This window comes from Centruroides sculpturatus, unplaced genomic scaffold, assembly GCF_000671375.1.
Source record: "Centruroides sculpturatus isolate CEXI.00-Female unplaced genomic scaffold, Cexi_2.0 scaffold437, whole genome shotgun sequence".
Lineage (NCBI taxonomy): Eukaryota > Metazoa > Arthropoda > Arachnida > Scorpiones > Buthidae > Centruroides > Centruroides sculpturatus.
Genome location: NW_019384692.1, coordinates 65,354 through 91,410, shown reverse-complemented (window position 1 = coordinate 91,410; position 26,057 = coordinate 65,354). Strand labels below are relative to the sequence as shown.

Genomic DNA, 26,057 nt, shown 5'->3' with positions numbered 1-26,057 from the left:
GTTCAGCTTACTTGATATGCAATAATTCACTTAAACTTTAAAAAGATTAGTGAATATTGGGGATTCTTGTGACACTGGAAGTCGTGAAAACCAAATTGTATAGTAATAAGTTAGTAAACATTCAAGTCGTACAGTACATCTTCCTGGTGTTAACATCATCCTGGTTAGTAACATTCAATTATAACGTAAATAAAATTTTAACAACAAATTTTTAAAAATGAATTAATAACAATTAAAAATAATTAATAAAAAATTTAGTATGATACAAAAATATTTGACGAAAATAAATTGGTAATATTCCAAGTATTCAATATTAGGCTTTCATTAAAAAATATAATTTTAATAAAATAAACCTACCAACTATCAATTTTAAGTAATAGATAAACGATAAATATAAAGTTTTCACTTATAAACAACATTTCAATGCAGAGACTCAATACATATAGGTTTAATACACGAGAATTTATTTTTGGAAGACAAATTGTTCTAAAAAAAGATGACTTCGGGTGTGTTTGAATAGAGGGAGAAACATTTCTTAAAGTCAAAATGAAGTCTTCCTTTTGCATATGACCAGGAGCATGATCCTGGAAGTAAAGGCGTCAGTCTACCGCTCTGAGGAACCCGGGATCGAATACCAATTTTTTTTATGAGCGGTTTGCCTCGATATGTCGGTTCTCGTCTCTCACCATTCCGTTGGCTTATTATGGGTCTGAAAGAACCCACGCTGAGTATGGGAGAAAGACCTTAGTTCCCACAGGGAGGTAAGAGAGATGGAAAAAATCCATGTGGATGCCATTCAATTGAATGTTCGTATAAATGCATTTCTTCCACTTGTGTAGAACGCATTCTAGTAAGTTTCATATTATGTTTGCGCATGCATCGCTTCAGGTATCTGAATCATTCTGTATAATTATGTTTATAAAATTATAAGCAAATATATCTAGAATAAATATTATTTCGTTATCTTCTTATTATAAAATAAGAGCTTCAAAAGTATGAGGAAAAATAAAAAATCTCGATAAAAATTGAATAAATAAAATCATTCAAATTCGTTAGTAATAAAGATTACTAACAAATGTATTTTTGTTAACGAAAGTCAATTAGTTTTTAACATTTTCATGAATTGGTACAACGTTTACCTTTCATCATATGTAAAAGTCAAAACATTTTCTTTTCAATTGATAAAATTTATTTTATTACAGTTTTAAATATCATTAAGTAGGTTCAAATGATACTAATAATTTAATTAAAGTATGAGTTTTACCATGAATGTCTTCAACATAGAAACTTCACAAGTGCAAAACGATTTGCTCTAAACATAAACTAAATAAGAAAGTACGAATCCCAAGATGCTGTTCCTAAACTCTGACTCCGATTTCAAGTACAGATTTATTTCACTTCTTTTTTGTTGAAGTATGGTTTATCAACAATTAAAATACAGTAGTTCGATATATTTCCTATATTAAACTAAAACTTTTTATGTGTTTATATCGTTAAATTACAACGACACGCTGAAATAATATAGCGAGCATTTCACATTGAAATATAATGAATGATCAGTGATCATAAGTTTGAGATTGTTTCCTGGATCTTCCAGTTATAGAATGTCTCAACGAATAATCCAGTAGACACATAACAGACGTAGGTATAACTAGTATAGACGTATAATATACTTCTCGGAAATCAAGTTAATAACAAATGGCAATTAAGTTTTGAGTAGACAATTACGAAAGGGATTTCTCAATTCCGTCTTACAATAGCCGAAGACTTAAAAAAAAAGTTATCAGAGATTGTTTTAATGACTTCAAACGGCCATAAATTATGGAAGTGTATGTCTATAGAATATGTTGTGTATGAATTAAAATTTGTATGGAGAATGAAAGAGAGCAAAGAATATGCTTAGGGGGAAAAAAAGGGTAGTTCAAGTAACATGTTAAAAACTATATGGCCAATTTGTCTATCAAAAATGCATTTAGGTAATGAAATAGCAACTGAAAGTTTCCAATTTGATACTTAAATTTTGAAGTTCTAATATGTGTGAGACCTGTAACAAGTTAACGAGTTCTGATTTAAAACAAATCTTTAGATAAAGATTTTTCTTGAAGAGAAACATTAGTCGCCATCTTGGAATTGATCGCAATTTATTTAAAAATCTTATAAATTGTTTACACTTTATTGCTATCCTGTTAATCAATAGAGTTTAATTAGAATGTACGAGTATTTTAACGATTTAATGTAGCTTTCTAACTCATGAAGAAATTACTATATTAATTAATTCATATACATATTTTTAAATACATATATCGAATGTCAAAAATTTGTTCCTTCGACTTTTCAAAATTTTACATTATTTGAAAATCTACAGGATATTCACTTTCAGGGGTTCACTACCTTGTTTCAATATCCGGGAAGTTGTAGAAAAGAACTTATAATACATCCGCAGGGGGATGTAATGTGGCATAAACAATAAGAAAACCGATTTTTTAGACTCTCGTATCGTTTATTTTCTTCGTTAATTATCTCAAATAACCTAAATTTGAATTAAAATCAAGATATAAATTATGTGTATTGTACAATAAACAGTCAAACTGTAGACGAAAATAGTCTTTATAGACTATAGTGCATTGCTCTGAGATTGTAATTTAGTATGACACTCGGGTATTCACTTATACATTCTAGTAGTAAATAACATTTTCTTATCCGGCTCATAATATTACTGATATGATCTCACAAAATCACGAAATGTCTAAATTAACCGGGCGTATTTTTTTTTTTTGTTATCAGAATGTTAAAATCTGATCTGTTAAAAAAGGAGATAAGGAAGTAAGTAAACACCAATTTCACTTGCTAAATTGATAATCTGATAAAAGGTTATTAATTCCTGAATAAACACTTTCTTATTGTACTGTTGATTTCGCTTATAACCTTGTATACGAGCGATTCACATATTTAACTTAAAATATAAGTTAAATATGTCATTTAAAGTTATCAAAATTGTGAATCATTGACTCGAATTTTAAAGGAAAGTACTTATATACATTTAGAACGACATATTTTTAATATAGAATATCAGTAATGAGATTGATCAGCATCATACAAGTTCTTTTTAGTACTCGTACTACGTAATTGGAACCGGAGCCAGGTGGTTAGATGTCAAACCAGTTTATCAACACGACATTTTCGGTACTTGAACATAAAGTAGAATGGACAACTGCTATATACAAGGTCAACTACATTATTTCATTCTTAAAAAATCGTTTTGATTATTTAATGTAAGCTTGGATATCAAATAAAGATTTAAACACTGATCTGATCTATAAGCTCTACTAACTGTTCATTTTGTAAGTAACTGAACTGCAGTTTCAGTTGAAAAAAAAATTTGTTATCAAGTTACATACTTCACATCAGCAAAGTAATTATGTTAATGCATTTACATCATATACTAGTATAATTAAATTTACTGAGAAATTGCTGAGTAATGTTTAATCTATATATAATAAATATTTAGATAAAATATTATATAACAAACAGTTTATGTCACTTTAATGTAAATAATCTACTTGTAAGCAGGCCGTCGAGAGAAGGTTGAGATTTTTTTCCTTAGTCTGGAAAAAACTTAGGGGCCCCTAGTGGTTTCTACCCATATATAATTAATGTTATTGTAAAAATAACAGAAAATAAAATCTTCAAGGCTCTTTTTTTTTATTCATAAAGAAACGTTCTATTCTACATATTTCATTTGTTCAAGGGGGAAAAAAGGCAAAAGGGGTTCGCTAAGGAGCAGAAGGGGCCCGCTCTGTTCCCGGTCCCATATAAGCACTCTACGTCCCTGCTTTCAGACTGTTAAGTATATCTTTTGCTGTATATACTTCTAATTCATAAATTTAACTTAATGTATGAATGTATGGCTTAAAAAACTTCAAATTAGGATTATTTAAATACAGTAATTTAAAAGTAAGTAAAGTCAATTCTATATAAATTACTTTAAAGTGTAGATATAGAAAAAATTATATATAAAAATTACAAGTTATTAAATAAATTAAATTGCCGGTAAATTAATAAAATTCGTATAAGTATCACATTTGTTTTTCTTGAAACAATAATGCTATAAACTGTGTAATTCTCATTCACGCATCACGTAATTTTATTTTTCTTGAAAATTTTTTAGTATTTTTTTTTTTAATTGAGTCGAACATAATCTGATCCGATGATTTACCCAATATTTTTAAATTTCTTTGTCAGACGAAGGTCATTTAAAACTCGCCAGCTGTTCAGTGGGTCACCTGGCCAGGTGGAAGAAAGACGACGTCACACATCCAGTACTTTGACCCAGAAGCGGTGTTAAGAAGTATAGGAGACAGAAGGAAGCAGAAACATGCAACACCAGCTGGGATCTACGGTCGGTGTTCTCTTGTGTGCTGTCACTATTTTAGTGGTGCTATCTGTCATAGGAAGCATTGTCTTGATTTATAAGAAAAGAAAAAGATGTAGGCAAGGTATGTTGCATATTTTTCATTTTATAATAATTAAAATTTACATGAACTCTTTTTACAGATCACCTCAAAATTTTATAAGATGTAACTACAGTGGTGTATTTTTTTACTACATGCAATAAAAAAAATAATTGTTTAACTAGTTATAGTCCATTTTTTGTACTTACAATTATTACAAATGCATAAATAATCAAAAGCAAATTCACAAATTTAAATGTTCACGGTTTTTTTCATAAGTTTGAAATTAATGAAAACAAAAAAATGATTTTACTTAATTTTAATTGCTTTAAACATTTGACATAAATTAATGATTTCAAAATTGTTAGGAAGTTACAAATTATGATAATCTAAATGTAGTAATTATTTATAAAATAAATATTTCAATCCTAATTTTTTTTAATTTTAAATTGGAGTATCAATGGATATAAATCAAAACTGGAATGAAGATTTCTATAGAGAAATACATCTTGATATTCCAGTAAAATGTCTTTATTTACCAGTTCTCATTTTGCTGGAATGTTAAGATGTGTTTATAGAATTGGAACATTCATATAATTAATAATAATTTTCATTTTAATTAATTGACAATTTATAAAAGATTAAACACTATATACACAATAATTATGTTTTTGCTGAGCTCTACTTTTCAAGCTGGTTACATCAATTTTTTTTAATTAATGTAATTTTAAATGTATTTTAAGTATATTGAATTTGTTTTGTAAAATATAATTTAGAAAATTTAACTGTGAGAAAATAATTTGATTATATTTATAATATAAATAGATTATATAGTGATTTCTTTTGGCCTGTTTTTGTTGTCTTTATATACAATATGACATTTAAAACATAATTTTTTGTGTACAATTCAACAAGGGGATTTTTTAAATTCTTTGAATCAGCAGTGAGCTCAACATTTATTAAAAATAAAAAAATCCAATTTCTGTCATATATGTTTTCCTCAAAGTTGACTCTAATTGATCTACTTATCTACTGATTGATAAACTCGGTAAATATGGATCACCTGATGTCACATATCACAAAATATTAGTGATGTAACGAATATTCGGTTACTATTCGGTATTGGGCCTAATTTTTCGCTATTCGTCCGAGTACCGAATATTTAATCACTATTCGGCCGAATATCGAATAACTAAAAACAGGAGTAAGAAATAACAAAAACACAGTAAATTAATCATTTTGATATTTAGATTTAATGTTATCGGGTTAGTGTTGTTTGTTTATATTTATTTATAACTTGTAACATGCACAAAATAAAAAAGAAAATAATATTAGTCACATGTATTCGCAATTTATAATTACAAAGATCAGCAGACGTACACACTTATTCGTTCGAAAATCGTCGCACATCTGAGGTCTGACCCTGCCTATCCTTCTTTTTAAGCGCTCGTCTTTGCTCTTCCCTTTCTCTTTCCTCTATCGCTCTAGTCCACGTATGGCTATGCATACATCATAATACGCCCTCGCGATACTTTTGATTCGTCACTTTTCTGTCGTAGATTTCCCATTTTCCAATTACGTGACTCGTAGCCTAGTGATAACGGAGAAAAGAGACAGATAGGACGTAGTTATAAGTCACAGTTATGATTTCACAGATTCGAAACAGCTTGGTAGCCCGAACGACCCCAGGCTTTCGCCCGTGCACCTAAGTGACTTTCATTACAAGCATTTAGCTTTCCGAAGTCTATGACAACAATTGTTTCGCATTCACGGCCTCGAATTTCGCGCCAATAAGCTGCCACGACTTGTTCGAGGCAGCTTATTGAGTTGAGCTTATTGTGTTATCAACTCAATTTCATATTTATTTTCACTTTTCGGTCCTTCTCTGTTCTTCTTCCGTTATTTACACGTGTAGGTCATTTCATTGTTATCCACATTTGATATTATCACTTCTCACATACTGCCATGACGCTCTTGTCTGAACTATCAAGAATTAACGCGATTGGAGAAGCATAGTGACAGTGGGCCAATAGAGAGCAGGGTCCTTGCTATAATGCGGTTTGCGCGCCGATTTTCGTACGTGCGTTAATCAAACCGAATATTCGGTATTCGGTCTGAGGCCGAATATACTATTCGTTGCAACACTACAAAATATATATAAAATTAAAGTGTAACATTTAAAAATTTAAAGTTTATACGAAAAGGATTATAAAGGTATTTTTACAAGTTAAGTGATATATTATGATTTTAATTAGTAAGTTTGGATTATTATAAAAATAAATGAAATATTTTAAGTAGGTTAATAAATACTGTAAATAGAATGAATTTATCGACAAAAGTATTTTCTTGAAGATTAGTCATCAAAATGCAATACAAACAACTAGAAACAAGGAATGAAACAGCAAAAAGTGGCAAACAGGTAGAAAGAATGACAACGATATTAAATTTCTCAGCAATTGTTTTCAGCAATTTAATATTCCATGTTGAAAATTGAATGTTCTCTTGGTAATGGAAACGATTCTTTTCGAAGAATTGCTAAGAAACGGTCTCTTCCAGAATAAGAATGGAGCCAATATTAATTGGTTATACTATAGAAAATATTTTCCTTAGCGTTTGGGAATGAAAATAGTTTCAATAGTATAACTACATTCAATACAATATAGTTCATACAAGCCATGTAACTTGCAATTTGTGTAAATTCTGTGTTGAGAGAGCCGACTTCAAACTAGAGAAGTGTCATAGAGCTATTCCCAATAGAGTGGTCACGGAATCGGATAACATTTTTACTAATGAGAGTTCTCGGGAAGATTAAGTATTAAAGCTTTAAATAGTGGTTATTTTATTTTTGCTAGATTCTGTATTTATGTTGTTGTTATATTTTTGTGAATAAAGCATAGTATAGTCAACCCATATAATGTTTATGTATTGCGTTTGGAAAGTAACAAAATAATTTTCGATAACGTTATTTTGAAATCGAAATTTCTGTCGGGTGTTCTTAGTTTATGGAAAATTTTATCTTCAGAAGTTAGACAAAATATTCACATATCAAGCCACAAAGCCACGTCAAGGCGACACCCATTTTGTGGTAGTTTTTTTTTAATTTTCCAGAAACTAACCCTGATTGCTAGACAGATAACAATCAGAGAATAAAACTGGATATTCGTTGCTATTCCATTAATTTAGACAACTGAAATCGTTTGCGAAAAATACAATTATCATACCATTATAGTCAAACGATCTTATTAGGGAAAAATAATTCTCAACGCAGATTTGTCATTTTAAACTAAATACAAGAACGATTTAATGTTAAAAATTGTAAGAATTAACGCATGAATTGATATAAATATTCTTTACAATGAGGGCAAAATTTTGATCTATAGACATTCCCATTAATTAATCATCTCAAAATAGAAGCACAATAGCAATGAATAAAATATGAATTGTTTACATCTTAAAAGTAACAACATACACGTTATACTATACATACAATACATTGAAATGTATAATCATAAAATATATTACAATTAATTATATAGAAGAACGTTCAATAAGTAATGCCTCTATATATACAAGCTGAGTGGCAAGATATCAAACTGAAATCAAAAGAAGAACTAAATTCAATATTTCTAATTTAATTAACACTATTTTTCTAAGTAGTCACCTTCGTGTTCGATTCAGATACGCCAATTTTTAACCAATTTTCAAATTCGTCTCTGCAGAAATTTTCAGGTTCTCGGAACCATTTCCTCGTGGCGGCTTGAACATCGTTACAAGTGAAATAAATTTCTTTCAGATTTCTCTTGAAAGTAGAAAGCAACCAAAAATCTGAGGACTACAAATCTAGGCTGCAAGAAGGGTTGTTCATTTTGAATTTGTAAAGAAACGTTCGATGCTATGTTGTTCCGAATTCGAACACAATTTACCTGAGGATTGCTCAGGTAAATAGAGTCAAAAAATGTTTAGTAAAGAAATTTAAATACTCCAGTGGGTAAGATGTTTTTTTTTTTATATTTAGTTAAAATAGGAGCTTGGACTAGATTGCTGTCAAGGACTTCAAACCCGAGTTTCTATGGCTTCTGGTGTCGGAGAATCTAGCGTAGTCATGTTGCGGATTCATTGGCTTTGTCCACCACATTCCAGCACCATAAACTTCATAATTTTGCATAAATTTCTTCGGGAGACTCATTTTCACGACTGATCAATTTGGTAAGTGATCGTTGTTTCATTCGCTCCAACATAATTGAAAAAGTAAAGTATCATCCTTAACTGGATGTTACTTTTTAAACAATGAAATTTCAACTAAAACACGTTTCATATTCTACCATGCATTAGAATGTAACTAAAGAAGCAAAGAATTATTTTTTTAATTGCTTGCTAAGCAACTTCTGCGCGAACCATTTACAAGGAGGCATTACTTATTCAACGGCCTAATATATAAGCATTAAATAATTATTTATTTACACAAATTTATACTTCTATACTTAAACGACGAAAATCTTTCTTATTATAAATTCATACTTCTTAATATTATCTTTATCTAAATTTATAAAATGTATTCGTGGTTATAAATAAGCTTATACAAGTTATTATTAGATAATGAAACAAACTTATTTGCAGTGATAATTATTAAGTTTCTTCTATCCAGGAAATTCTGTAATCAGCATTAAAACTTTCTTAATTATTCCTTCATCAAGCATCACTCTTCCTTTCTTCCAATATCCTTTCAGAAATCGATAGCTTACTCATAAGCTTCTGCCATTTAGTCTTCGGTCCAGAAACGGATGTATTATTTTAATTCTTTACTCTTTACAGATGAAAATAATTATACCTGTAGAAGAACAAGCAGAAACTTGAAAGATGTCTGCCGGAGTATATTACAGTGGTAGAATTTCTTCTGTTTAGCAAGTACAGAAAATTAAATAATTATGTAAAGTAGACTAAATAAAATTTTTAATTAAAAATCTTACCATTCTGGCATTCAGTAACAATTATCCGATTAAATTCTAGATACAGATGTAAAACTGTAGAACCAGTATATTTCTTTTTAAATTTTTAATACCGTAGTTAAATATGGGTTAAATAGAAACGGAACACATTCCTATTTAATCTATGTAAAAATGCAAATTAAGCTGTTTTATTACAAATTAACCTATCATATAAATTTGTCAAACATTTAACACTGCATGTAAACTGTATTTAAACTCTTGTATATTGAGATTGTGTGAAGTGTAGGCTAAATTATTACTAAATTGCTGCATGTACTGTAGGAATAGTTGAAGAAGGAATAAGTTTTTTCTTTGTTTTCCTTCATTGAAATTTGTTGGATATTTTGTGTGTTGAACATTTATAAATGTGTTTAATTGAGAAAGATATTGCTTCACCTTCGCGTTAATGTAAGGAGTATGTATTAGTGATTTTGGGCGTTAATTTCCCATATTGTCATCTCTCTACAATCAGTTGAAGATCTGGAAAGTGAGTTGAATTATATTAACTGTTTCCCTGATATATTTAGCCTAATATATACGAAACATTCATTCTACAAACGTACTTTACGAAAGAAGATAATTTGAGGTAGTTATTAAATAATGTATTGAGTATATTTATTTGTAAAATTATAACGTAAAATATTATTAAAATATAATTCAAATTTACAAAAGTTTGATATAACCGTTTAATTATTATCGATATTAAAAGTAAAGAAAGTGCTACTTATCCCAATTCTTCTTTCTTGTGTCATCAGGAAGAAATGTCAAAAGAAATTTCGATTTTGAAGCAGCATCAACCAGGAATGATATTCATGACTTCGCTGGACATTGCATGTATTTGATACAATCTTATTCCTGTACTGATTTTATATAAGAAATAGCTTCTTTATGATTACACGGGATACTTTGTCATTTACGTTATCTCGTATTGTTATTCAAACGTGAAATATATCTTACAGTTTGTAATTAAACTTCTCGGCAAACCAAATTATATCCTTCATAAAAGATCTTAAGAGAATTAAGCATATTTCCAGAATTGATTTCTATTTAAACTAAAAATTATCACACGATTATTGAGAATAAATACCTAATTTGAACGAAAATAAGCTTATATTTAATTAAAATCTATTTTATAAATCAATCCAATTAATTTCGTTTAATAATAATTTGTGTAAACATCTTATATCTAATTGATGAAGATGTTTGAACTCGAAACTTATTCAATTTTAATTAGGTAAATAAGAAATACGAATAAGAAACAAAAAAAAATTACTTTCGAAACCAAAATTCTGTCGAAAGACTTCAAAATGAAGAGAAAAACAATAAAAATTTTCAGAGAAATCTTTGTCTTGGCTACCAACAATAGAAAAAGAAACAATTTGAAGCTATTGTTAATTAATTGTGACATCACAACAATACATCACTTCGTCGAATACGTCGAAATTTGTCAAATCATTTAAATCATTACTACAAATGTCCAATATTTATGTATACAGTAATTTTTATATTTCGTATAATTCAACATAATTCAGAAATTGGTGAAGATGGGATATGANGCCGAGGCCCGCATCGCCGTAAGACGTGCTGCCAAAGCCTGCATCGCTCTGAGGTTGAAGTCAGCCCACACCCCACACATGGTATGGAGTGGAGAAATTTCTGCTTTGTCTAGCAGTCGTTTCGAACCTGCCTTTCCCACTGCAATGAGTAACACCGGTGTTTTGAAACCAGAAACCATTTATTTATAAACGCACTTTTCAAATCTTCAAGCTCTCTACAATATCCCATCGGAAATATCTTTCTCCTATGAATTGTTTAAAAAATATATCGCTTCTTCCATAAACATTTCAAATTTTCCCCTGAAGTTACACAGGTTGGTTTATAATGAGCTGCTTAGGCTTGAGCATCTAAGCGATGAGCACTGGCATTAACATTTGGACAGTTGGGGGCACCGTCTAGTGGCGCCATCTAGTGGCGAATATCTAGTGGCGAAAAAACAGTATATTCTTGGAAGCAGTTGACATTAGTTGTTCTTGGGCATAGTTGAATAGGTTATAGTGATAGGCAATCCCTTAACTTATTGATGGTTTTTATTTCGTTTGACTAATTTCATCCAACGGGAAATGAACCAAGCAAAGAAAGTGCCTTTCCAGTGTCTTGAAATATCGTGCCGTCATCGATATGGTGTGGGAAGGGCTCTTACGCCTGAGTTTTTCTACTCATATTTGGATTTTTTTATTGTAATCTGGGTTGATAGGTTTTTTCACAAAAATATCTCATTATCTGGGTTTTTCGATAATTTTTAATTTTAAGTTAAAATTTACTTTTATTCCTTGTAAATAGGATAACATTTAATACATTTAAAACTCCTTAACGCTTGTTTTTTTCAAATTTCGCTCAGAAAAGCATATATTTTTTTATTTTTTGATAATAAATATTTTTGTGAAAGTTAAACCAAATCTGATATTAGAAAAAATTATAATTTTGCCGCGAAAAAATCTCCCCAAAACGTGTTTTTATAGTAAAGCTATTAAAAAAATAAAAAAATGATTTAAAATAAATGCATCTAGTTATTACATATAGCTTCAGGGATACTTTATTTATATTTTTCTTTCGTCTTACACAAACTGCAACGAGACAGCTGCAGTCTACGGTGTTTAAAATTGTTTGATCTTGAGAACAGCCGTTGGTCAACTTTTGCGGGATATTTACATAAAGGTCTTAGGGAAAGTCGGGGTTCTAGCAAGGTTTGTACTAGTTATTACAAATACTCAAATACAACTAAAAATTTTTGGTCATTTGTACTATTTATATAAAAGGGGACCGGAAAAACGGCTCCAATCAAAAACTTATAATTCGTATAGAATTACGAAATTTGTTGTGGTCATAGACAACGATCGTTAAAGGACAAATAAATTTTACCTGAGTAAAATCTGTGCATAAAAAGTGAATTAATTATTATTTGATATTCGCCCGAGTCTGGCTCGGACACAGGTGAAAATTGTAATAACAGTTTACAATTTTCTTAATTGTGTATTCTAACAATACTGATCATAATTTGTAATGTTTTAATTAAGTACTTGTGCAAAATTCTGCAGAATATGTAGACTTTCGTTCTTAAATTGTTTTAATCTCAAGATTTTTTTGCAGAATTTTCAATTTCTTACTCGAAATTTTTGTTCTTTTCTTTCATTATTATATTAAAAAATTATTCATTGTTGCTTAGAAATAATTTTAGTGTCTAGTGTCTAGAACAAATTAATTAGATTTACATTGATCTATATAAAAATAATTGCCTCGGTTTTCGTTAGTTTCGGATTTCGCCGATTGTTTTCGAAAACAGAAAACTTTTCAGATAATCTAAGTTTGATTATACAAATAAATATTTGGCTGCAAAATATTATTACATGTGTACTTATTTTTTTACCGAATTTAAAGTAAAAATATCAAATTACTAGTATATTTACCAATACAGGGTTTTTTATCTGATTGCCGGTGAAGCAGTAAACCGTTTATCGGCAATGCAATCCCTAATCGACGATCACAGCATACCCACTCACTCATATCTGCGTTACGTAATTTATGCACAACTTTGAAGTTAATCGTTAAGTGTTAAAAACTGCACATTAAAAGTTTATCTATATATATAACCCATTCAACTGTCCGTCTGTCCCGTAACCGTTTGATAACGGACACTAGAGGCGCCCCTATCGTGTGTCATATTTAAAACATTCAAATTAAATTAACAATTTTAATTATTATTTAAATGAACAATATAAATTATTATTATTCATTTGGCCAATAAATTATTATTTGGTCAATATAACAATATAAATAATTCATTATATTTGTAATAGGAATTTATTATTGTCACGGAATGCCTGTAATGTTCACTAGGAGGCGAATAACGAAAAACCGGATAGATTTGAACCGCTGCGATAAAACGATAAGGTTTGAAATAGTTAAGCTAATTTTTTAATATAATAATAGAAACCTTTCATGGCACGACCAAAGAATTACGCCACTGTGGATGAACGTAAAGCTGCCGCTGCTTTAAACATGCCTCATAGGAATTTGTAATACTGCTAAAACGCCCACTAGGGGGCGTCCCGGGCTACTAGTAGTAATAGGTTTGATTGGAGGTATGGTGTTTCAGTAATACCATAGCAAGTATAGTACACATCTGTATTAGGTATAAATAAAACACTTTGACATACTTTAATTAATAGAAATAGTTTGTCAATAGTTTCCGATGCCCGACATTCTTCGACCAATATGACGCAAGCCAATCTCTTAGCCAGTAAAAGAAGAGCAGTGTGAATTGTAACTATGTACAGTACTATATTGCAAGAGATGTTTCTCAACTACAGTTTATGCTATCAAAATGTAGTTGCCGGGCTTCGAATTTGTAATCGACGCTTCAGTCCGTAATTTGAGATATAGAGGATTAAAGAGAAAATTATTTAAGATGAACATGGAAAATATATTGAATTTAGATTTTTTTAAAACTCTTTCTATCCCGTGGGCACTGAGAGAGCCTCTTTCAGCAAGCCCATTATGGTTCTGCCAGGCTCACAATGGAGCGGCCGGGTGGTGAGGGACGGGACCCGACATATCCGCATAGACCACCCCCGAAAAATTCCTGGAATATTTCGGCCCGTCCGGATTCGATCCCTGGTCCCCCAGAGCGGTAGGCTGTCACCTTGATCTCTCGGCCATTCGGCCAAGTTCGGCCAGGCTTATAACGAGGTGACAGCGCCACACAGAGTATATTGCTGTCCTATACGCTAGCTTAAACAATAGTAGAATCTTCTAGCATGGACACAGAGTTGGCCGATCCGAAATCCCACAAAGCGTCACACGTCAGGAATCGATTAGAATTTGGAACCTTGCGGAGCTTTTTTTTTTTTTTTTAACTCTTTCCGCCCTGTGGACACTAAGAGGGCCTCCTTTTGCAAGCCTACAATGGGGCTGCCGGGTGGTGAGGGACGAGGCCCGATATATCCGAACGGGCCACTCCCGAAAAATTCCTGGGATTTTTTCGACCCGTTCGGTTTCGAACCCGGGTCCCCCAGAGCGGTGGGCTGCCATCTGTCGCAGAATACCTTACTACGAGACCAATCGAGAGCAAAGATAATTAAATATTTTNTATTAAAATATTCCAGTATCTTTTAGAAACAATTATTTTTATTATTTAATTAAATAGTTATTTTTAATATTATATAGTTGGCTAGTATATTAGGATAGTGTAACTCTGTATATTATGTTGGTCAATATAACATAAATAGTGCACAAAACTATATCATTCTAGTACACATCAGTATACAAAACATCATACTAATGTTATCATTTTATTAATTTTTTGATGTAGGCCTATATTATGTTAATGTATTGATGTTAGATATATATCATCATTATGTTAGGCAATAATTACTTGTTTCTGATCCAGGCCAACAAATATCCCTGAGGAATAAATTGTAATCATAAAAAAATTATATAAATAAACATAAATTTAGTTAAAATATAAGAAAAATAATTAACAGTACTTCCTTAGCATTTAGTAAATAAATAACAATAACAATTAAATATACTAATTAACAAAGATTGCAATTCATTAATTTATAACACATTGACTTTATTTAATAATTGATTTGCTTATTTAATCATTTATAAAATTATAGTGATATTTTAAAAATAATATTGTTCTACACCATTAAATTTTATTACTATTTTTTCTTTACCTAATTTTGTTGTTTACTTGCATGGATAATGTGTTATACATGATTGATAATATACATTTATGTTCACACTACAATTCAATGTATTTACATGCAACAGTTTATTAAGAGTTATTAAATTTTTATGCTTTTAGATGTGAAGAAATCATTTTTATGCTGTTTCCCAAAGTCATGCCTATTTAATAACAGTTTTCTATATTTTATTTAAAAAATAGATCCTAATTGTTATTAAAACAATTATAGTATATTAAGTATAGTAACAAGTATAATATTATGTTGTATAGTATATAATACTCTTTATATTTATATTAATAAATGCATTGTATATAGCAGTATATAAAAATACATTAACATGGTACACAACTAGAGATGGATCAACGGTAAGCTTAAGCACTATTGACACAAAAAATAAAATAAATTTGTTAAAACTGTATACAATACTACTCAAAAATACATAATAAAGTATACAATAGTTAATACAACAATTAGAATATTTGATAAAACACTATTTCTTAGGAATACAAAGAAATTTTGAATATATTTTCTAATTATTATTTATAATAATTTATACAATAAATGAATACAATATTATTTATTTTATTATATCACGTCTATGCATCTGTCTGTTTGATTGTACTGTACATTCTCATACAGAACAACAGGACGTATTCACTTATCGTTATCCTTGTATTATCCATTGTACAACTGAAAGAATTCTCATCGAAATCTGAATCAAAACTGTTGACCCCATTTCTCACTTTATAGTTTTGTATACCATTAAAAATTTCTATGTTAGCTTCACATAATGAAAGAATAAAACAAATATAGTGGCGAGAGATAATTAGTGCCGTGTTCAAGAGTCACTTTTCATATTATTAAACGAATGCCACCTCCTGCTGGAATGCAATTTATAAACTGTTTAATTAAAATCATAACTCATAACTGAGTGAGTTTCGGGTATATAGGTGTATTTTTCTCTTTAGATGAGACATAAATAAGGAAATAATAGAATATTAGAAGGAATGATGTACCAGGAAACGAAGTGTACAAAGGGCAAAGTTCATGTCAGTGCCCTCGATTTTGTATAATTAGCTTATGACATGGATCCAAATAGTTTTATTCTAGTTCTGTACTTGAAAAGCGTGTATGAAATCCCTTTTTTATTATGTAAATTTTATTCTAAAACTAAAATCCTTTTAGATCTAGCATATATCTTGGCAGGTTATAACTAAACTTTGAAATTTCTGTTAATTTTATACAAAAAATAAGTCTCAAAAATTTAAAACAAATAGAAAATTATCTCGTAATTTTTCAAAAGAAATTATTTGAATTTTAATGATGCAAAATAGTCCCTGAATTCTAACAAAATGAATTTAAACCTTCCAATTAAGTCTAAATTAATTGAATAATTTAGATTTTTGAAGGTCGGTTTCTGGAATTCTTCCAAAAGAATTCGTAATTAAATCTAAGATACTTCTATATACATTACAAGCAGATTTATTTAAATTGGATATTCTTGACTACAATTCCATTTTTCATAATTTCTGAATAGAGAAATAATATAATTAAAAGTAAATATTTTAATTCGAGTTTGACGTAGAATGAATCCTATTTTTTATTCTGCGTGTCCTATATACTTTCAAAAGTTCGTTGTAGATAAAGAAGAGGTTTTAATGAATGGAAAATAATCGAAATTTTATTTTTTTGTACCTTAAGAATAAGTAATTTATTTTTTACAAGTGGTTAGTTTCGATAACATTCTTTTTTTATCAGCGCATGACTCGCCCAATTCAATAAAAATCATATTTTGACACTCCAAATCACAACATAAACAGAAAATAGATCAGAATTATGTTGATCTCTTGTATTGACTCACTATTTTCAGGAAGTCGGTTCGTTCATGAGTGACGATTTAGAAAGGAGTTTTTGATACGAAGGATAATGACAAATAATTTTCTAGACCTAAATCTATTGAAATAAGTAAAAATTCTTTTTATTTTCAACAAAAAATATTCCTGATGTATCTACTCACTATGCAGTCAGGAATAAAATGTTTATTTCGTATAGAAAAATAAGGAATAATCAATTTTTTTTTGTTCTGAAACGAATTAATAGTTCCTTATTTCAAAGTGATTAGGTATATCAGGAATAATTTTAATCGAAATTAATTCACCTTACACTTACTTGACGTTATTCGTTAATGATTTCCTCTTTATTATTCGAAACTTTGACACTTCGTACCTATTACTTAACAATAATAAAAAAAATACTGTATTTAGATGTCCTAATTTTAAGTGTTTTAAGCAAATAAAGACCTTTATACATTCCATATACAGTACGTTGCACGCATATACATTCATATAAAAAAATAGGGGATAATTAAAAAATAGGATATCAAATAAAGAAATTGTGATTAGTAAACGAATTTAATTACTAATATATTACATTGTTATACTTAAAAAAACGAAAATGACGTTGCTACATTCTTGATGCTTAATAACTCGCTAATTAAGCTTCAGATAAAAATGGTCCTTCGACTTCTTTATTCAAGTTTTCCCCACTGTAAGCCTCTGAAATTTAGCCAAACATTTCTGAAACACACCCTATATTTAATAACTTTATCTACAAATTATACTTAGATTTATTCTGGCAATATATTAAGATTGCTCACTATATTTATGATAAAATTTGGTATATAAATAATTATCAGTTTTTGAATTTGAGCCTATAATATCTCAATTATTATAGTGTCTTATTTATGTTTTTCAGATTTTCTCAGTTCTTCAGGACGTTTGAGAGATCGACTGGATACAACCGAATTTATGAATAGCCTGGCGACTATTGATAGAAAGTTAACTCTTGACGAGATATTAGAAAAGAGGAGGAAGGCCATGTGGTCACACGATTTACGTCTTCATCAAAGTAATGAAATGATCGTCACACTGGACTGATATAAAATATATGTTTGGGTGTTTAGTTTTGGGTTATGGAAGTAGCAACAGGAACGTGTTGAGGATATCACGTGTATAAAGTCGTTTAGTGGGCCAACTCAACGAATTAGTACCGTGAGATACCCTCAATACGTTTGTATTACCACTCATATAACTCAAGATTAAATATTCTGATTGCCATGATTATGTTATTTGGCTGGACGATTTGCAACGATATTGCAATTTCTAAATCGATTTTTTGTACAGATTCTTTTGTAAAGATTTTCTATTTTTAATATCTGTTGGATATTTATGAAAAATTAAATAATTTTGCAACTAAATCAGATGTATATATTTACATTCTGTTATATGTTTAAAAGGTTAAGAAGGATCGCGTTAATAATACAGAAAAAAAATAGTAATAAACAATAAAATGATTTCCAAGAATTTGTTTTATTCTTTTTTATATGAAAATTTGTAATTTTTGACGATATTTCGATAATAATTAACAGTAAAATATAGAAATTGTTTTAAAACTTTTAATAAGAAAAATGGAGCGTAACCGTATAACATTTTAATATATTAAACTAAATTACGATCATTTTTGTAATTATATTTGTGGTGAGGAATTTCTAAAAATTAAAATAAAAATAAAAATACTTTTAATTCTATCCTGTAATTTATGTAAGGATTTCCCTTATAAAAGGTAATTTCCCAGTTTGTTAGTTAAAACACGAAATGGGAAAACTTTTTCTATTTATATATAATGTTATTTACGTTTAACACACGAACTAAATACTATATAAATACTGTAACTTATAGGAAGGTTCCAAATCATAAAGACTGATTTACTTCTTAATTTAACAACATGAAATCATTTTGTAAATCATTTATCCAGAATGCTTTTGAAATAACAATGTACAAATTATGTTTATTAGTTAAAATCTTGAATCATTAATTAATGGTACGAATAGTGATAAAACATAGAATATAATACATCACGATTTTTCATCAGTATAGCTTAAGGAAAAGTTCCAAAATGTTTCAAAAAGTTATTCCCATGCTTATAATTACAATTATATACGAAATGACTATGTTACGATCTTCAATGACAGATTTAACCCACAAAGAGGTCGTATTCCACAGAGGTAACGGGCTAGAGACGGCGCTTCCCATTCTTTTATGTTGAGCCACCATTATTCGGTTGTATAGTAAGGATGTTTCAAATGCACTCACTTGAGTGAAACGTATATTATCCGAATTATTTACGATAGAAGTTAGTGAAATACTTCATATAATTGCACATGTACAAGAATATTATACACAACGTTTTTAGATATTCACAAAATGAACTTATTTTTAATTGAACGAACATTCTGTAAATAAATATTAAATTTAAGATTCCAGCGTTTAGTCGTCGATACACTAGACAACACGTCTTTTTTTCTTTTTGACATTTTCGGGTTTAGGAAGTCTCAAAACGCGGAGATTTAGAAATGCTTAAATAAAGGGTTAAAGAAATTTTGACTCGCACCATCTCAGTTAAGGGTTGAAACCCTTCTTTTCCTTTGCATATTTTTACAAGGTAACGAGTTAGAATATTCTAGCTCGTTACCTTTACATAACACAAATGATTTATCTCTTTGACTAAAAGTAAAATGGTGGATGTGTATTCAATTTTCTTCTAACATGGTGCCGCTACAGCCACTCTTTGTAGTATATTCTAGCTCGATGGGTTTGGCCAAACAACGAGACAGCTGGTTGGTGAGGGACGGGCCTAACATCTTTGAGAGTGACTGTCCTGAAAAATTTCGTAAAGTTCTCGACTCAAACTCGAACCCGTGTCTACCAGTGCTAAGATAACACTCTTGTCACCTCGGTTATCTAGCCGTCAATCAAATTCGAGTAAGATATCCGAGCTTAATGCACTTGTTCGAATCCGATTCAGATTCCTATAATTTATCAAGGGCTAAAAGAATCGAGCATTATTCCCATCGCTTATTTAACCTGGACTAGTTCGTTGAGTTAACAAATCAATCGTTTATGAATCCTCAAATATTATTATAGATTAGAACATGCCCAATCCTTACTAAAATTATATTAATAACGCCAATCTAAAATTGAAAAGTACAAATATGAAATAAATTTATGATCTTCATGTTGTTATTGTTTTCAGTTTTGTATATGGCAACGTGAATCGCGACTGCTGATGTATCCCGGAAAGACTTTCTATGGAAAACTGAGCCTTATTTAGGTGTTACAAACGTAAAAAAAACTCCACACGACAGCCTGTCGCAATGGCGAATCCACTACCAACTATCAATGACCACAGATGATATTAACATCTGTCTATAAAGATATTTCAAAAAATTTCCATAAAACTTTGGAAAAATCGAACATTATGTATAATCTTACTGTAAATATTTTCATGTGATTTGTTTTATTTCAATGCTTTATTGTCATTCCTCTCGTGTTCTCAAAACCCTTAATATGTATGACTTTCACTTGTAACGCGAATTTTTTAGATATTTTGTTCATTTTACAATACATTATTTTATTCTGTACTGTCTATATTGATCCAGTTGTGCTAATGCCGCACTGGGTATATACTCTATTAGTGCATAATAAAGAATTGATTGTACATTAATCTGAATACTAATAATATACAGTGGAATTATTATAATTCAATCTGTGTATATGTTGATCAGAAAATTTATTAGTCTTACGCAATTTTTAAAATATTTTTGCATTTATAATTTTTTATTACGTTTGCATGTACGGTATACATACTGTACAATAGGAATGAAAAGCATGTAAAATACCTATAGTAGGCATGAAAACCGACACGTTTTACTGCTCTCAGATCAAGAAAAGTTTAAAAGTGTTAACAGAAAGTAAGTTATAAACAAAGTCAATGAATTCATATTAATAAAAACATTTTATAAGTTATTATGTTATTCAATAAAACTAGAAATCACAACATTTTTTATCCCGAAGAGATCCGAGCTTTGAAAATAGGGACACCTGGAAAGCCATTATTAAATGAATTATAATTCTTGTGATTATAATTTGATTTTTAAAAATCCAATTGTAAACAAGAGAATACGAGAATACAACGTTTAGACGCCGATGATGACGATGATGACACGTGATGATGACGATACTGTGTATTTGTTACTCTCATCTTGTTTTGATACTTAAAAAATAATCTAAAACCGATCGTTTTGAATTGAACTGGTATTAACATGTATATCGATACCTTCTTGGATGTTATTCACACGATATTATTGATGAAAACGAATAGCAATTATTCTTACTTATTATATCAGGTACTTACACGGATTAGAAGTGCCGATTAGGCCTGCTTCTTTTAAAAAATGTGCACTATTTGCAGGGCCGGATTAACCCACTTTGGGGCCCTAGACGTTTTCTTCTCACCGGGCCCCCTCCCTCTCCCACATGAAATAGAGCACACAAAAAATATAAAACAATAAATAAAACAAAACTAAATGATGTGAAAACTAAAACAAATCTTAAATTTTTATTAATAAAAAATATTTAATGTACAACGATAAATTTTAGTTTCTCTAGAAAAGTTTGAACAGTCTGTTTATAAATTAAAAAATTGAAATTTATTTTATTAAATGTCTAACAAAAGTTGTTATACAATAACATTATTACCTTAAAATATTAAATGTTTAATTTAAACTTTTTGATTAATATTTAAATAATATAATATTTTACCCAACAGAATATTTTGTGCAACAGAAAAGTAAACTATCTTATTTACAAATTTTTTCAAAATACAATTTGATCGGGCCCCTCTAAAAACCGGGTCCTAGACATTTGTCTCATTTGTCTATGCGATGATCCGGTCCTGACTATTTGTTAAACTTTTCTCGCTGTATCCATATTCCTAGAATAATGAATAATAGATACTTTTAAAAAGAGTATTTGCTGCTTCAAGTCATTGTATGCACCTCGTAGAAAAGTTAAATTTACTTTATACGAAAATTATTAAATTTTAGGCGCACCAGTGGCTGAGTGGATAAACCACTAAACACTGGCAGCCGATTGCAGAGACAACGTTTAGACGCCGACGACAATTTAGAAATTTTTCTGGTCTAGAGATCGTCTAGACCAGAAAAATTTCATTGCAGAGATGGCGTTTCCTGCTTGCCACAGTTTAGACAGCGATTAGAAACAAGTGATTTGACCTATTTTCTAGACTCCCTGGATAGCAGGNCGTGTTGGAACGAATTATTTGGTTTTACATGTAATCGTATGGGGAAAAATGATTCACCTTATGACATTTTCATGATATGATCTCAGTTTTGGAACAGATTAATTTCGTATCCTGAGGTACCACTATACTCCCTTGTAATTCCAGCCTTTTATTTTTCTGACAGAAACAATTCTTTTATAGTATTCGCGAGACTGTCAGGTGGGCACTCGTTAAGTTTTGCGTGAGTTTTTATTTTCGAAAGATGAGAGTATAATAGCAAAGTTATAGATTGGGCAGAAGATGTCTGATGTTCACCAAAGAACACCAAGAAACTCGGCAAGATATGTTTTATTCTGAAAAAGAAAATTAATGCCGATATCTGCTATTAATTAAAGATCTTTTGAAGAAGTGGGGATGTCAGATCGACGGTCTTAGAATGTCATACAAACCAGGTTGAGGTTAACAGGCTTGGGGATCTCTACAATTAAAATGCTATTTGAAAATCCTGAAAAAGAGAGAAAAGCAATCGACATTAGACAGATTATTTAACCCCTACAAACAAAAAAACATAACTAATAAATATGCAAGACTGTGTATATATATATTTTTTTTATTATTACATATAAATAAACGTAGTAAGAAAGTATACTTTTTTTATTTTTTGGAGTCTCCAGAATGAATTAATCAAATTCCCATAGAAACCTATGGTAAATCAATAATTAGATAACAATTGTTATCAATAATTGGATTACAAACAATTCGGATAGTGAACAAAGTCTTGGAATGGATTATGTTCGTTAACCGATCACCCACTGTATATCAAAATATATTGCTCCTTAAAAGAAAAAAATTCTATTTCATGATTCCTTCAAAATTTTTCACTCTGCTACATAATAATTCCTAATACATAAAGTTGTAGTTGGATTAATTTATTAGAAAATAGATATGTTGTATTCTGTTGTTAAGTTGATACTAATATATATATATATATATAAATAAAAAAGTTATTCAGCTTTATCTTATTTGTTTCGATTATTTTTAATACAGGCTGACTAATTGTTAAACTTGATGATGAACCAAATAAGCTTAAAACATTATTTAATAAATTTTTTCTGATCACACTATTTTAAGATTTACATATATATATATTAACTAGGATCAGTCTTGAAAAATGAAAATGGCATTAATTTTTACATTAAGAAATTTAAACAAATTACACTTTATGAAAGAATATGAATAATTCAATATTTTTGAATCTTTATATTTCAAAATTTGTTTTGCAGATTGTCTGGATGGTAGCACTTTTATCTGTGATTCTGACTTCTATTGATTTTGGACTCCTAATTGGTGTTTGTTTTTCAATTTTTGTTGTTTTAATAAGAATTGTTATGTAAGAATATTTATTATGAATAATAATTTTTGAAATATTACAATCATAATTGCTAAATAAAAATAAAAAACAAACATAAAAATACAAGATATATCATGATATTAAATAGCTGATAATCTGAAACAAAATTTTTCATTCAGTACATGTTATGTTAAAAGATACATATATTAATTTTTACAATTAATTTTAGCTGGATTCCTCCAATTATAAAGAAAAATAATAATTATTATTAGAAATATATCTCAGTGTAAGATATTCTATCTTTTCAGCATACAGTTTTTATTTCTATTTATAAGAATTGCATTTTCCATTAAAATAAAAATCTAAGTTTTTAATATATGAAATAATTACAGAAATTAGATGTGTTTTATTTTTTATCAGTCCAAACATATGTAAATATGTCAATAAAAATGAATTTGTTATATTAAATAAGTCAAATGTTTTGTCTCCTTCCAGTTGTTAGTATCAAAAAAAATCATGATATATCTAAAGAGAGATATAAAATTAATCAAGTTTAGTCATTAATTTACAAATTACAGTTTAATATCTATAACTTGTATTATATCTTGTACTTTAAAGCAATGCTATAAAAGTTTAATTTTCCAAAGAAATTTCAAAAGTAAAATATTTGTTTAACAATAAATTATTTAGTTTAAAATATATACATATAATCTTACATATTAAAAAGAAGTTAATTTAAAATAAAATAATTGAACTTTTTTAGACCAGATCTAGTAGTACTTGGCAACTTACCTAAAACAGAGATATATTTAGATATAGAAAGATATGAAGTAAGTATTTTCATTAAATTTACATATATAGCTTGCATAAAATATTTGTATATAATAAATGATTATTTATGTAATAAAGTATTTAAAATAATTTCTTATATTTTTATTTTTTTAGTGTAAAGAAATAGAAAATATAAGAATCTACCATTATGGAGGAGTCCTATGTTTCTTAAATCGAGAATTTTTTAAGGCTTCATTAATGAGAAACCTTTTTGAAAAGTCAAAGTAAGCTATTTATCAAATTGAATTAAATTATATAGTTATTTTTTTTCATAACCAATTTAATAGGTACTATATTTTTGTGCATATAACTCAGTGGCATATAACCCATGATGATATATAACCTGCAAAACATTGTAAAGTGAAACCTTTGTCTAACTCATCCTACTGTATACATCACACTTATGGGAGCAGTCATTACTTCATGGGTACAAGTTTGTAATTGTAATTTAAAATTGGCATATAGCCCATTCCATCACATAACCCATATATCCACTTTCAAATTGTCCTTTAAAACATACACAGCCTTAAGTTATATGCATGGAAATATGATAAATACAATAAGCTCATAATCAGTTAATCACAATCACAATTCAGTTAGCATGCTGTTTTTTATGCATTCCATAAAAAACAGCATGCTAACTGAAACCACATTAATCAAATAATATATTTAATACAAATTAATGGAAGTTAGTAAACACATGATAACAGTCATCAGTGACAATATAAATTGTTATTTTGCAAAATTAACAATTAAACTGATAATTAAATTATCATCTAAATTAATGAATTTAAAAATTTGACTTTTTAAAAAAATCATAGCACCCCTTACATAATAAAAAATATCTGGAATTAGAGCTCTGAGCCTAATTTTTACTTAATCCAATGAATTATAAATGCCAATTTACTTATAAAATATTGAAGGTTTTCATTATAAAATATTAAATTAACAAAAGATGACAATATTACAAAATACCAAAATTCAGCCAAGCTATTGGGAATCAATCTTTTGTATAGCTGAGTAATCTCCACTACATCCATTTAGAAAAATTTGCAGATGGCAACCTTGTTATGCATTCATTGTTATCAAGCTGTTGCTGAGTATATGTTGTTAGCTTGAAAGTATGAGTCTGCCTTCAAAAATAAGACTACATTAATTGAATTTTTACTCATATTATTTGAACTTTTTATCAATTTATAAAATGCATTAATTAGTAATCGATAAATCTGATCGAAAAATAAAAATAAAAACATGAAAAAATGTCAGACGAAGCGAACTCCCGAGTTAAAATGGAGCCGTAGAAATCGATTACGTTCAATTCTAATCATGTTTTATGTTTATAAGTACAGAAGTTGTTAGGAAGTGAATTATTGAAACTTACACTTTAACAAAATTAGGTCAACAACAATTGTTTGAGTTTAATGTTTTATAATATGAAATTTATGGTTTAGTACAATAAGTCCTTTGTCTGGTAAGGTGTTGTTCTTCCGTGTTGGAAGTTCAGTTCCTTTGTTCAAAATGAATTTTTGTTCACTCATTAATTTTGATT

General features: G+C 29.1%; 2 protein-coding genes and 1 long non-coding RNA gene across 3 annotated transcripts; 2 read left to right on the top strand and 1 right to left on the bottom strand.

Annotated features, from left to right (window-relative positions):
- Positions 1-3,902: 3,902 nt before the first annotated feature.
- On the top strand, positions 3,903-18,548 carry LOC111627357. The gene is made up of 3 exons (XM_023370915.1): positions 3,903-3,954; positions 4,243-4,496; positions 17,941-18,548. Exons 2-3 carry the CDS (start codon positions 4,376-4,378, stop codon positions 18,120-18,122), a joined length of 303 nt encoding a protein of 100 aa, XP_023226683.1. The 5' UTR covers positions 3,903-3,954; positions 4,243-4,375; the 3' UTR covers positions 18,123-18,548.
- On the bottom strand, positions 8,682-10,724 carry LOC111627358. The gene is made up of 3 exons (XR_002756986.1): positions 10,710-10,724; positions 9,419-10,488; positions 8,682-9,279 (listed from the first exon to the last, which is right to left on the bottom strand). It is a non-coding gene; the product is annotated as an uncharacterized LOC111627358 (long non-coding RNA).
- A 5,062-nt stretch (positions 18,549-23,610) lies between the features above and the next one.
- Positions 23,611-24,850, top strand: LOC111627348 (solute carrier family 26 member 6-like). The gene is made up of 4 exons (XM_023370909.1): positions 23,611-23,716; positions 24,441-24,507; positions 24,623-24,732; positions 24,796-24,850. The coding sequence occupies exons 1-4, from the start codon at positions 23,619-23,621 to the stop codon at positions 24,848-24,850; spliced, it is 330 nt and encodes a 109-aa protein (XP_023226677.1). The 5' UTR covers positions 23,611-23,618.
- Positions 24,851-26,057: the final 1,207 nt, after the last annotated feature.